The sequence below is a fragment of the Stegastes partitus genome, unplaced genomic scaffold (genome assembly GCF_000690725.1).
Source record: "Stegastes partitus isolate 25-593 unplaced genomic scaffold, Stegastes_partitus-1.0.2 Scaffold1073, whole genome shotgun sequence".
In the NCBI taxonomy this organism is placed as follows: Eukaryota; Metazoa; Chordata; class Actinopteri; family Pomacentridae; genus Stegastes; species Stegastes partitus.
In genome coordinates, this window is record NW_007578804.1 from 226,482 (window position 1) to 240,383 (window position 13,902).

The 13,902-nt window shown below is 42.7% G+C and overlaps 2 protein-coding genes across 3 annotated transcripts; one reads left to right on the forward strand and one right to left on the reverse strand.

Annotated features, from left to right (window-relative positions):
• Positions 1-18: 18 nt before the first annotated feature.
• Positions 19-4,123, forward strand: tpk2 (thiamin pyrophosphokinase 2). Its single transcript, XM_008295731.1, has 8 exons — positions 19-40; positions 115-356; positions 1,692-1,755; positions 1,832-1,962; positions 2,081-2,199; positions 3,126-3,258; positions 3,371-3,467; positions 3,560-4,123. The coding sequence occupies exons 1-8, from the start codon at positions 19-21 to the stop codon at positions 3,604-3,606; spliced, it is 855 nt and encodes a 284-aa protein (XP_008293953.1). The 3' UTR covers positions 3,607-4,123.
• A 930-nt stretch (positions 4,124-5,053) lies between these two features.
• On the reverse strand, positions 5,054-12,682 carry rhoaa (ras homolog gene family, member Aa). 2 transcript variants are annotated; one of them, XM_008295733.1, is made up of 5 exons: positions 12,631-12,682; positions 10,189-10,344; positions 8,974-9,094; positions 8,759-8,889; positions 5,054-7,902 (listed from the first exon to the last, which is right to left on the reverse strand). In XM_008295733.1, the coding sequence occupies exons 2-5, from the start codon at positions 10,342-10,344 to the stop codon at positions 7,729-7,731; spliced, it is 582 nt and encodes a 193-aa protein (XP_008293955.1). In that variant the 5' UTR covers positions 12,631-12,682; the 3' UTR covers positions 5,054-7,728. The 2 variants fall into 2 exon arrangements, with proteins under 2 accessions (XP_008293955.1, XP_008293956.1); XM_008295734.1 differs by having other exon boundaries at positions 12,610-12,668.
• Positions 12,683-13,902: the final 1,220 nt, after the last annotated feature.

Below are 13,902 nucleotides of genomic sequence, written 5' to 3' on the forward strand. Positions count from 1 at the left end.
CTCCAGCTCCTCCGGCGGATGAACGACTTTTATTCACCAGGTAGGCGAGCGGCCCTGACAGCGGACAGCCTGGAGGCGGGTTCAGCAGTGACCTCTTCCCTCTTGTTCCCACAGAGTCCTGCAGAGCCAGCTGCCTCCGGTTTGAAATAGACGGAACCCAGGTGGGTTGGATTCCTCCCCAGGTGGCTCCTCTGTTGACCCGGTATCCGGAGGTGTTCGAGCCGCCGCACGGTGGCGCAGTGTCGCTGTGCCGCAGCCTGGACTCGTACGGGAGGAGGTCGGAGGCCGTGGATGGAGCCCTGCAGGCCCTCAGACAGGAGCCCTCTCTGAGCTGTCTGAGAGGATGGAGAGACGAGGCAAGACACAGTCCACCACAGCTTTGATTTCTTCCTTCTACTCTTGCACATAATTTGCATTTTAGAGTTACTGTTAGTGAGAGTGTATATTACACTTACTGTACATTTATGTTTATTTTTACTTGCTGCATATTTTATTTATCTGTATTTATGGTTTTGGTAACTTTACTCTTTCTGCTGAAACAACCAATTGTCCCCCTCAGGGACCAATAAAGTATTTCTGTTCTATTCTACGAGGTGTGTCAGAAAAGTTCCAGGACTGGTGTCACAAAAGATATATATCAAACCCAAACTACAAACTAGGAGTTTTCCCCTTCAGACGATCAACCAGCACGTCTACAAAGAGATCCTGCAGCGTTGCTTCGTTTAGAGAAGAGACGAGAGTTGTGGCAGGACAAGTCGTGGCTGCGTCACCATGACAACGCCCTGAGCATCCCACAGTTCCTGGCTGAGAAGAACATCACCGTGCTGGAGCAACCTCCCGACTCACCCCACCTGGCTCCGTGGGATTGTTTCCTTTTCTCCAAGCTCAAGGGGACCCGTTTAGAAGACGTGGACGACATCAAGATGGCTGTGACGACAGAGCTGAGGAGGATCCTGGAAGAATCCTTCCAGGAGTCCATGGCGGCGTGAGAGAAGGCTGGGGAAGTGTGTTAGACTCCAGGGGGATTACTATGAAAGGGCAAATTTTTAGTTTGTAGTTTGGATTTGAGATATATCTTCTGCGACACCAGTCGCAGAGATGGAGCACTGGCACCTCACAGGCAGGACGTCCTGGGTTTGAAACTCAGAGTTGGTTTTCTGCGTGGAGTTTGGATGTTCCTCCTGTGGCTGTGTGGGGTTTTCTCCTGGTGCTCCAGCTCCCCCTACAGCCTAAAGACAGTCATGAACAGACGTTTACATCCACTGGTAAAGACCAAGTGTGTGTCGCGGCAGTCTTGAGTTTCCAGTGACTCCTATAACTCTGAGTTTCCTGACAGCCATGCATGTTTGTCACAAAAACAATCGTGCATTTTGGTTCTTTAATACATTTATTAAAGGTCTTCTGGAAATATGACAAAATCTGCTGGGTTAAAAATAGACATACAGCAATGCTAATATTTGGTTAAACATCCTTTTGCCATTTTCAGGTGCTTTTGGTTTCCGTCCACAAGCTTCTGGTTGAATCATTGACCCTCCCCTTGACAGAACTGGTTCCATCACACACCTGAGAGAAGGAATGTTAATGTTTGTCTGTCCATCACCCTACCTGATGACGGTGATCTCATGCTGGACTGGATCCTGGACGGTCATAATCAACAATCACTCTAATTTTAAATCGTTCTTATCTTTCAGAAGTACAGTGTGATGCCAAAATTCTCTGACCCTCCGTTGATGTGGATGGAAAGAGCTGCTACAAGTAGGTGTTGGCGCACTTCGTTTGTTTTGTCCTTGTGTGTGTTGTGTTGTCTGACTGTGCTGCTGCTGCGCTGCAGGTCTTTTCGGGGTGAGGCGCTATGGAGTCCATCTCAACGGTTATGTCGTCAGTGACAGCGGGGAGGTCAGCATGTGGCTGGGTCGACGCTCCCCCACGAAGCAGACGTACCCCGGACTGCTGGACAACGTGGTGAGTTCTGACCCAACAGCTAACAGCAATAATAGATAGAAATCAAATAATCAATGCGGCTTCTCAAACTCAAAGTTCTTCAAGTTTCACAAATGAATGGATGCGTGTGTTTGGGCAGGCGGCAGGCGGTCTGGCTGCTAACGCTGGCGTCAAACACACTCTAGTGAAAGAATGTCAGGAGGAAGCGTGTATCCCAGCAGCCATCGCTGAGAAGGCTCGTCCTGTAGGAACCGTCAGGTGAGGTTCATACCAACACTCATCTGTGGAGTCTGAGGATATTTTAAAGTTTAATTTGACGATTCACCTGAAAGGGCAACACTGAATGTATCTCCTAGCAAGTACTATGTGTGCATTCAGGTCTGGATATATCTTATTCCTCTGTGTTACTGTTGTCCAAAAACACTGCTGCTCTGGTTGACATGTTCCTTCACTGCCTTGAACTCTACTACTGCTGTCAGACAGCAGACATCTGCAGTAGATGAGCTTATAAGCATATGAACACAGATCATTATTGATTATCATTCGCACCATTCACTAATAACTAAGACACAAGTCCATCCAAGGTCTTACAAGACATGTTTAACTGTGTGTTTAGTTTCAGCGATGTCGTCAGATGTTCCTTGTTGGAGATAGTCCTCGGACACGTCTCTACTGAACAGTTTTTTTTAAAGCCTGTACCTGAAGGACCCACCAGACTTTAGTTCAGTCTGTTCCTCAGCATGGAGAAGCCGAGGGACTCCATTCCAACTGCACTCAGTTGTTTTATTTTAGTTTGCTCAATGGCAACCTTCGTACAGGCTTCAACAAGCTTCAAACCCTAGTTATGTTTCCTTAAAACCACAGACGCATTGTTGTTGTTGTTACGCTAGATTAGATTAGATTAGATTAGATAGAACTTTATTGATCCCTTTGGTAGGGTACCTCAGAGAAATTGTTGTTCTAGAAACAGCACAACACCGACAGAGACGATATCACACATTGATTAGGAAAAAAAAGCAGTAAACAAGGAAGATCTTATATATATATATTTGAAAAGGTGATTGGTTCGACTGCATCTGCCATTCAGGACCTCTGAAGGACCACCTTCATGCAGGATGTCCTGCTGAATATTACAAAAGAAAATAACTATCTTGTAATAACACCAGTTGAATGTTTGTTTCTAGTTACACCTACAATAATGAAGAGGGTGTATTTGCAGAGAGCCAGTTTGTCTTTGATTTGGAGCTTCCTTTGGAGTTCAAGCCCAGAGTTGGGGATGGAGAGGTGCAAGAGTTCTACCTCCTGCCCATAGACAAGGTTCGTACTGCTGACCCAGTCCTGTACTCCTGTGGTCTAAAAGGGGGACTTTAAAGATGTAGACGTCTCAGAAATACGAGCGGTGTTTTCTAAAAGCTCGCTCTCGTCATAGGTGAAGGAACTGCTGGCCACAGACGACTTCAAACCCAACTGTGCCATGGTGGTGTTAGACTTCCTCATCAGGCATTCCTTCATTGAGCCAGACACCGGTTTGTGGCTTTTCAACTCTTAAATATTGCAATTCTGTTTTCTTTGTACAGCTTTGTGTTGATGATTTTCCATTTTCATTTTTTCATTTCAGAGCCGTGCTACCAGGAGTTTGTGACGGGACTCCATCAGAAGTTGTAGACTGCAGCTGAGCATGAAACCCGCTGCGAGAGGCGAGGCGCCACAAGCCGAGCGTTTCATCGTTCACATCAGGAAACACGCGGAACAGACATTAGACCAGTGGACGCCTGGACGTTGGTCTGATGACACTAGATGTGAGGTAGTCGGTTGCAGCCAGATTGTGTGCAGAAGTCAGGAACTGTCGAAACTTGCCAGACTCTGAGTGTGGCAACTCGAGTCTACGAAATGCGTCTGCTTGCTCCCAGGCGTTTGGTTCTGCGGGTCCTGACCAGAGCTGGTAAACGAACGAGAACCTAACCAGCTGAAAAGGACCCCGCAAGAGATGCATGAAAAAAGTGCCTTCAAAAAAAAAAACACTTTCTTTGGTTTTTAGCTTATTAAATGTCAATTTTACTGTAGTTAATTTGGAAACACTTTATTGTATACATAGTGGTGTATCTATACCATCACCTTAAAAAAGAAATCCAACTGACTGAATGATTATTATTGTTGTATATAATATATATTATATTGATTTTTTTTAAAAAAGTGAGCTTTTACAAGATTGAATTTCCCTTCTGGGATAAATAAAGTAGTTTTCATTTCATTTTTCATTTCATCTATCAGTGCAGTGTGGCTGCATAATTACACCACATGCACCAGTTAGAGTGTTAAAGGGTAACTAGTGATTTTTCTCAAAGTTACTCCCATGAAAGGAGCAAAACAAGAATCAATGTACTGTCTGTAGAACTAAAACCTAAACCTTAAAGCAGCTTCACATCACTTTCATGTCTCAGGGAAGTAGTTCCTGGAGGGTCGAAGTGTGAAATTACTGCAGTATTGTGGCAGTATTAGTACTAACGGTAGTTTTATCAGTTTTAACCCGATGGATGGACCTTTGGATTTGGGGTAACGTGTTATCTCTGGAACAGCTGAGCAAGAGGTCAGAGTTTGAGGGACAGAATCCTTCTTTCTTACCTCGCCAACGTGGGTTTCCCATCGACTTAAAGCATCAAAATTCACGACATTTTCAGGCATCAACAGTTTCATATCCACGCAAATGTGTCGTTTACGATCTCCATTTGCACGGTCTTAATTTTCAACACAGCTTTTTTCTCTTTTTCCTGTTTTTTAATTTATAAAAAAGGGACACGCCACCAGTTTTACCTTCAAGCGTGAACAGAACCCTGATCATGACGACTGCACATTGTGTTCTGATCTGTTCTCTATGTACCAATTTGTTCCACGTGTTCTCGTAAGCTGTTTGACGAGCATGTATGACTACGGCTCTAAATGAAATGGCAATATTGATCATTTTAGACACGTTTCTCCAAAATCCAGCCAACAGATTGTGTGTCTAGAAACTTGTGACCTCTTCTAGAATCTAAATAAACGAGTGCGGTTCACTAGACTCTGTATTATTGTGTAACTGTAAAAGGCATCAAGACACAAAACACGTGAGCAGTGGTAAAATTCCATCATTCTGTTAAGTTTATTTCCTTTAGAATACATTTAAAAAAAGACAGCTGGAGAAATGTGAGCATATATTTGTCTGCAAAAGGACATTTCTCTCGCAACTAAGCGCCCACAGTTGCGTTTTGAATCATATCTAAAGTGTATACCACACTGACCTTTATGTTGTGTGCAAATAATTCAAGGTTAGCCAGTAGACTGTCACATAAAGGTAAAGTAACATACGAAGCGGAAAAAATAAAACAATAGTTGTCCTGTGAGAGGAGATAAAATAAAACACGGGTACATGCTAAATGTTCAAATGAAAGCTTTAAATAACGGGAGAGAGTCTGAAGCTGCATGTGTCACTCTAGGATTCTGTATAATGCACATTTCCACAGTTCTTGTTCAGCACATTTCCTGAAGAGAAATTCTGTTTTCCTTCACCGGTTGCTTCCAGTTTGCATCTTTTTCCATGACTGTTCGTCGTATACGTTCCCTTTTTCTTAGTGCATACTGTTTGGGACAGAGTTTTTTTTTTAAATAAAATTGCACCATAAGCTGTGACCATCTTTTAGTCTGCAGAGTAAAATCGCTTGTCTACTATTTTTTTGCTTACTGAAAGTCATTCATGCGAGATTAGATGATAAACCGTGTGATGTGTAATGCGATAACAGACTAAGCTAATTAAAGCGTAGCCAAGTGTCCAAATAAATACCAGCCCAGTTTATTTCTGACAGCTGAAGCTAAAGTTCTGCAACATGACAAACTATTTAGCTGCACCTGATGATCTTTGACCTGTTAGACCGATCCTTTTCCGTGGCAGGAATAATTTCTATAAAGGGATGCAGCTCTTTCTCTCTTTGGAGATACTTGTCGATTCTACGATGCTGCAGGTGACAGGCAATAACCAAAAATAGTCTTTAACAGCTGGAAACTAAACTGTGATTCAGACACGTAGGCCGACACGGTGTGATTTGCCATTTGATTGTGGAATGGACGGATCTGGTCTCTGTGCTCTCTCTGGGATAAGTAGCTGTTATTATGAGAATTTACTGGCGTTATCATGTGGATCCTTCTGCTGTCTGATGCTGCAGGTATTTAAAACCCTCAGAGAGAAAAGTTCTAAACAGCTGGAATCAACAAACTGTTTAAACGTTTCTCGTCGCAGTAAAGCTGCACTTTCATGCACATTTAATCACGTAGCTGATTAGATTGACGAGTGAGGAAAGGTGTGTTTTGAATTTGGCAAACCAACTGTACAGTCTCTGATGTTTTTTGACTAATTTTGGTACTGAAGTGTGGAAAAATGCTTCCCTAAATCCCTTCAGACGACTTGTTTGTGCCGTTAATGCGACGTGTTGGCAGTGAAAGAGGATTGTCACTGGGTCTGAAATCGATTGTTGGCACCATGTTGACCAGGGTGCGCTTTCAGACGTGAAACCGCAACTTGCCGTCAGATTAACGGAACAGGGTGCAGGTCTGATGTCATGTATTTATACTGTGGAAATGTGTGTTATACCTGAAAACATAGAGGCGCATGATGGAACACACTCGCTTGTCTGGTGTCTAAAATGATTATATTTGACGTTCTGATCCTCTGTGTTGAGAGATAAATTAAGGCTCTGCTCCTGTGTGAAAACTGTCTAGAGGATAATACACTTTTGTTACCTCTTTAATACCAAACTGAATACAGTGTTCACATCGTTTTCTGACTTGAAAGGGAAGTTCAGGTCAAACACTCAACTTAACGCCAATTCATGGTTTCCACGTCCGTGTGCACAGCAGCTCTGTTCATGCTTCAATGGAGCTGTTGCGTTTCCCCTCAGATGGAACACAGAAAAACACAAAAGGAAACAGCAGCTGACTCTGCAGCACCCCATCAGTGATTACTCCTGAAGTGTGTCAACGCAGCACAGGAGTTTTGACAACCACCTTTGGGCTCCATCGATAAAAACATGTACAAACAAAGCTCCTCCACTACTTTAATTAAATCTTTATACTCGATAACTTATAAAGGTGTGGATGAGGGAGAGTCTTCTGGTAGTGCAGACCATCACTAACGCTGGGCTGCTTGCGGATTTGGCTGGACATTTACTCGTACATGGATGCAGTCAGCATGAATTGGCCTTAAGTTGGTCTCATAACCATCGTGCATGTAGGTTAAAAAACAAATAATCAAACTTTGGATCAAACACTGGAGGTTCATTAAAAACAAAAGCAGGTTTGTGTGAATTTAAGTTGCTGAGATACGAAGGAAAATGAAAAAAAAATACAGAATAGTAGGGTATAAATGAAAAGACAAGTCTTAAGGAGGCTTTCATGTGATGGTGCCCTGCTGGTCTCAACCACCAGCCCCAGAGCTGTGGTTCAGCTTGAAGGAGACCGTCCTTAAAGAACAGAGCCGACTCCAGTCTGTGATCGCCTAATGTCAGACCTAATGAGTGCTGAAACAAGATTAAGGTATTTTTATTTGGAAACTAAAAGTTGTAACCATGGATTTAAAAATGTATATTCTCCCCTTTTCTGCAGTTTTTTTTCTTCTTTCGGGTTGGTTTGACTTTTCTCCCTCATCCCTAAAAAAGGCCCCGCTGAATTCTGCCCGCCATCGTGACAAAGCAGACAGAAACGTTTGTGTTGGACGGGTTAGTTTCCCCCCCTTACCTCCCTTAACCTGAGTGACTAGACACTCTACAACAGGAGGCAGCCGGTCTTCTTGCCTCTCCTCTTGGCCTGCAGCGCCGCCCTGGTGGCCATCTCAAACACCTCCCTTACACCGTCCTTCGTCTTGGCTGAGCACTCCAAGTAGCCAAAGGCGTTGATCCGGTTGGCCATCTCCTTCGCCTCTTCTGACTTCACTGGTTCCTGTTGGAATAAACCACAGCATGAAGGAAAACTAGTCCTGCAACACGCTGACAACAGGACGTACGAGGTGTGTCAGAAAAGTTCCAGGACTGGTGTCATAAAAGATATATTTCAAATCTAAACTAAAGTTTTCCCTTCATAGTAATCCCCCTGGAGTCTAACACACTTCCCCAGCCTTCTCTGCCGCCATGCACTTCTGGAAGGATTCTTCCGGGATCCTCCTCAGCTCCGTCGTCACAGTCATCTTGATGTCGTCCACGTCTTCAAAACGGGTCCCCTTGGGGGAAGAGGAAACAATCCCATGGAGCCAGGTGGGGTAAGTAGGGAGGCTGCTCCAGCACGGAGATGTTCTTCTCAGCCAGGAACTGTGGGATGCTCAGGGTGTTGTGAGCAGGAGCGTTGTCATGCTGAAGCAGCCATGACTTGTCCTGCCACAACTCTCGCCTCTTCTGAACGAAGCAAACGCCGCAGGATCTCTTTGTAGACGAGCTGGTGACTACTTTGAAAACTTGCAGTTTGGGTTCAAAATCTATTTTGTGACACCAGTCATGGAACTTTTCAGACACACCTCGTATGTTACTGCATAGTTTAGTAAAGAAAGCATATTAAAAATACTCCATTAATAGTGGGATCACCTCACTGTAACATCCCCAAACCAGTAACAACTTTGCCTCTGTTGAGCAGTTGGAATATAAAGATAACATTCCTGTGAGCTGTTAGTACAGACGTCTGCTGCAATACCTGCTTTTGTTCCTCATCCGCCCACGTGAAGCAATGGAAGACTTGTTTAAGTGTAATTTATCAGTGAGTTACGTTACTTCATGGCCTTGAAATGTGCAAAAAAAACCCCACTGACCTGTTTCATTTTAGCTAACTCTCGCCGCGTGTGCTCGTCGTTTCGCAAATCTTTCTTGTTTCCCACGAGAATGATGGGCACATTGGGACAGAAGTGCTTGACCTCAGGAGTCCACTTCTCTGGAATATTCTCTGCATGAGGTACAAAATGGGCAAGTTACAGACGGAGCAGAAGGAAACAGAATGTTCAAAAGAGCAACAGAGAGGAAACGTCACCTAAGCTGTCAGGGCTGTCGATGGAGAAACACATGAGGATGACGTCTGTGTCCGGATAAGAGAGAGGCCTCAGCCGGTCGTAGTCCTCCTGACCCGCTGTGTCCCACAGAGCCAACTCCACCTGTAGGAGCACCATGGGACCAGTTTACTGCCGAGGACGTTACTACACCCACACATCAGTCTGTCTTCCTTTTCATTGGCTCAGAGGCACAGGTATACATCAACAGTGTGTACAGGGTTATTTAGACACCTGTGGCTCTTTAATGTATGCAAACATGGATGGGCTGATTTTAATTCTCTGGTTCTATATGACCCTGTGTGAATAAAACTTTGTGAACGACTATTAACAGATTTGTATTAGAGATGGTCTAAAATTTAGGCACAACTTTAGACTGAGTGCCCACGCTGTTATGTGTTAGTGCTCAGTGTCCACTGTCCAGACCTCCAGACCAACCTGTTTGCTTGGTTCGCTCCGACTACACCGCTCCTTTCAGTTTTGCCTTTCACTGTTTTTCCCCATGTTGCCCTTCATAGCTCTATGTTAGCAGCATAGTGGATTCTACTCAGCAATTCCTTTGTGTCACGTTGCAAAAGACACTTGAAAATCCACTTTGAACAACCAGAGCCGAGACTAAATCCGATTGGAATCGCATTTCAGACAATCTCCAAATTTCTGATTTGCAAAAAAATTGATTTAATTTTGTTTCTTGCTGTTCAATCAATTTATTTATTTTATTTTTCCTTTATTGAACCGAGTGGGTTGATTGAGAACAAATTCTCATTTACAATAACGACGTGGCCAAGAGGCAGCACAGAACAGAAAATACAATAAAAGGAATACATCCATAAAATAAAAATCAATACACAAACAAAACATGACAACAAAAGGCTTAAAGATAAAATACACTAAAAGCAGGTACAGGAATCGGTAAATACTGCCTTCACCATATTTTTAAAAGATGATAAAGGTATAAAAGAGGTGAGTTTAAGTGTTTTCTGTTAGTGGTTCCAGTCGAGAGCTGCAGAAAACTGAAATGAATCCGGATACAATGTGGATATGTTGCCACATAATGGCTGTGGGCTCAGGCGACATGTTTTGCATTGAACCAGGTGGAATAACGCTGGAATGTGGTTGTGGCAGTCTGACTGGAACGGACTCTAACTGTACTGTAAATATGTAAACACAAAAAAATGCCATTTTAATCGACATCTTACCTGTTTACCATCCACTTCGATATCTGCCACATAGTTTTCAAACACCGTAGGAACATAGACCTCAGGGAACTGATCCTTGCTGAACACTATGAGGAGGCAGGTCTTGCCACAGGCTCCATCGCCGACTATTACCAGTTTCTTTCTGATCGCAGCCATCTGAAAGAACAATAACAGGACAGAGATATTTACCAGTATGCAAGATCAGGGAAAGTTTACCAGAGAACTCAGGCAGGGCAGAGATGGAAGCTTATTAAGGTGTCCACAGCAACATATTGCACAGGGACGTATTGGTGCAGACATGGAACAAAAATGAGCTGATACAGTTAATAATGCTATGAGGAAAGATACCTCAGAGAGGAAACTGAGTCCATATTTTTTTTCCTATGGGCTTGTGCATGTATTTGTTTTCTAAATTGCTCTGTTCTGTTAATCTGACGGCAACTAAACGGATCGGCTGCATGAATGGATGCCCACTCTGGCCTCTTACCTGTAAAAGTTGCGTCGGCAATGTCACTAGGTCGGACCTTGTAACATTTCTGTGTAACTTTCAGCACTCACAAGTGTGAACTAAGCCTTCACATTAACAGACAGACACAAGCAGCAGTACTTTGAGTTGTGTGATGAAGTGAAGGTTTTTTTTCTCCACATTTTTAAAAATCCCAGAGACGCTCGATTTGTATGCCAAAATCACAACACTCCGTTTTTCACGCATTTTGCTCTGCAATTTCAAATTTATTAGGCAACAAATAAAATCTGAATAATAATTAAACCTTAAAAACAGACACGAACAGTTTAAAGGTTAATGAAACTCACCAATAATGAATGTAATCTGTGTTTTTCCCCACAAGATGTTAAGACGAGCTGAAGTTTATAACCTGCAGCATCAGGTGCATCACAGACAGTGAGCTGTCTGCATTTGCACAGTGAACAACAGCGCTGTTAACCTAATTAAATTCTTATCATTTTAAATTATAGCTGAGAGAGCGGATCAGTCCAGATCAGGGTCTAACAGCAGGTCTACATGTCTTCACATCAGACAGGTGAGCTGTCACACACAGAATGACAGTTTAGTTAACAGCTGTTCAGGACTCTTTCATCGTAGTTTATTGCAAACCTGCAGCATCAGACAGCGCTAGGACAGCACCAGGAGTGACTTCACTAATTAGATTTACCTACAACTTATCTCAACATGGGGAAAGGCTCAATCGGGATCTGACAACAGGTGACACTGTGAACTTTCATTCACCTCAGACAGGTGAGCCGTCAAACAGAGTCACAGTTTATCAGCTGCAGTTTAATATTTTGTCTTTCAGTTTCACTATTTGATCAGCTGCTATTAGTTTTTCGTCTTTCATTGCATCATTTTGCATTATATACATCACATATACACATCAGTCTCCAGCACTGTGGGTGGTATTTGTATGAATGCAGCCGTGAGGACGATTAACAGAAAAGTGTGTGAAAACAGCTTAAGAGGCAGAATGCTGTCACGTTAATGGACTGATGAACCCAGCAAGTGTCCCACGTCCTGAGGTAATACTGAAGCACCAGTGAATCCCAGCCACCACCTGCTGTTATACAAACAAAATACTAAGATCTGAACAAAATCTGTGATGATACAGCAACACATTTCCTGAATTCTGTCTGCACTGACCCCAACATCATTTTAGCATTAAACAACACACACCTGTACAGAAGCCTTCCCTTCAGTCATGCTTGGTGTGAAGCAATAAAAACCCCAAGCGCATCTCTACAGATCAAGTTCCACTATGTACCACCAACAAAATACTTCCCATTTGACTTCTGTTTAGGCCTGAAAGCAGAAATAAGGGATGAGACATGAGCCTGCTGGGTGTTGACTCAGCCCAGATTCTGATTTTTATGGGCAGATTTTTTACCAAATAACCATCAATCCTGCCAGTCTTTCTGTAGCCACTTCCATGGACTTTACAGACTACAGTGGGCTAATCTTACACACTGTCAGCACAGTTGCACACAAACGCCACTTAGTTATGGCGTATTTAAGAATTTAGCAAGTTTGCGTCACAGGGGAACTTCACTTCCTCTGTTATTTACCGTGAATGTAAAAGGCTCTTGTAGCTGTCAGCTCAACCTCTAACGAACTGCTTGAAGTTACACTTAACTTGCCATCCCGGTGTCACCTTAATTTTCTTATATAAATATTTTTTGGGCTAATTTTCTTCGCGGAATCAGTGGAGCTCAGAGCTCACTTATAGCTAGCCGCAGTTTCCACTCCATCTATGGAGGCTAACTATTAGCTTGCCAACTTTGCCTTTTTGCTCCCCTCTCGTCAAGCTGGACACACACCGTTTTATGAGCACAGCACACCACAGCACCACAGAAACACCAAGCAACTTAAGCAGAGGCTGATCGTGAGTAGTAAGGTAACCATAACTTTACCGTTTTATTGGAAATACTCGCCTTTCTGTAGTTTCCCTGTCGGACCCAACAGTTCCGCCCCCAACAGTGCCACGAAGATTAGGCCCGCCCCCCGCCCATACTTCCAGCCAATGGGACGCAGCAAAATCCTGATTGATCTGTAATGTAGCCAATCACGACAGCAAATATACAACCGACCAGTTTGTCTCAGCGAGTGTGGATGAAGAAATACGCAGAGCTTGCTCCGGGGAAAGCAATAAAGAATATTTAGGTAGAATTGAAGATTGGAGGTAGTTTTCTTTTTTAAGAAAAAAATAAAAAGGAAAAAAAAGGGATCGTCAAAATGAAAGCACTGGATAGAAAAGTTCATCGAATAGTTTTTCCTGAATAAATGAATAAATAAATCGTACATTTCCACAAATCTACAATTCTAGAGTGTCTCTTTTGAGCCTGTCTACCTTGGGGACGAGACAAGATTTTATATATGTATATAGATTTCCCAGCTATTCCCCAAAAAAGCCCTTTTTTGTTTTGAACCAAATTTTTAAAAAAAGAAAGAGCAGACTCTCTGTATTCTTTTTTTTTTTTTTTTTGCTGTCCACAAATATTAAAAATCAAACGGAGCAAAGTCAAGTAACGTTTTCTTTTTTTCTTTAGTCTAATTTCTATTTGTCAAGTTTACCTCATAAATTAAAAAAATCACAACGAGCAGACCACGCTTTTTTTTTTTTTTTTTTTTTTTGCTGTCCACAAATATTAAAAATCAAACGGAGCAAAGTCAAGTAACGTTTTCTTTTTTTCTTTAGTCTAATTTCTATTTGTCAAGTTTACCTCATAAATTAAAAAAATCACAACCGGAATCGGATCTAACCCGGAAGTGACATTTAGCCGTCAAAATAAAAGCTAAACGTGTTAGAACTGTACTGTCAGTAGATTATCAGCCTCAGATAAAGGTATATTAGCTCGCTAGTGTAATGTATAGAGAAATAATTTCAGTTGAGTTGTATGAATTCTTTTTTTGCAAACTGTAACACCTACTACATATTTCCTGCCCAAATCAAGACCCTCTTTCCAGTCACGAGCAGATCTCTCCACCGCCTACCGCAAAGGTCACAAGGTTAAAACATAAACAGCATTTTAAACAGCTGTGTAGCATGGACATTCCTCCATCGTTACATGTGGTGCTGTTGTCTAGTTCTGGTTTACACATAATGACAGTGTGTAAAATAAGTGACTACAAACTCGTTCACATGAAAGGAGGCATCTGACACATCATGTGACTCTTTTTCTGCACAAAATGAAACAATTGTGTGT

What these genes read in the sequence shown, in the direction of transcription:
- tpk2 (XM_008295731.1), top strand. Translation starts at nt 19, where the DNA reads ATGAACGACTTTTATTCACCAG. An exon ending in TGAGAGGATGGAGAGACGAG is followed by an intron (nt 357 to 1,691) that starts GCAAGACACAGT and finishes CTTATCTTTCAG; the next exon opens with AAGTACAGTGTGATGCCAAA. An exon ending in CGTCCTGTAGGAACCGTCAG is followed by an intron (nt 2,200 to 3,125) that starts GTGAGGTTCATA and finishes GTTTGTTTCTAG; the next exon opens with TTACACCTACAATAATGAAG.
- rhoaa (XM_008295733.1), bottom strand. Translation starts at nt 10,344, where the DNA reads ATGGCTGCGATCAGAAAGAAACTGGTAATAGTCGGCGATGGAGCCTGT. An exon ending in TCGAAGTGGATGGTAAACAG is followed by an intron (nt 9,095 to 10,188) that starts GTAAGATGTCGA and finishes GTGCTCCTACAG; the next exon opens with GTGGAGTTGGCTCTGTGGGA. An exon ending in CGACAGCCCTGACAGCTTAG is followed by an intron (nt 8,890 to 8,973) that starts GTGACGTTTCCT and finishes TACCTCATGCAG; the next exon opens with AGAATATTCCAGAGAAGTGG.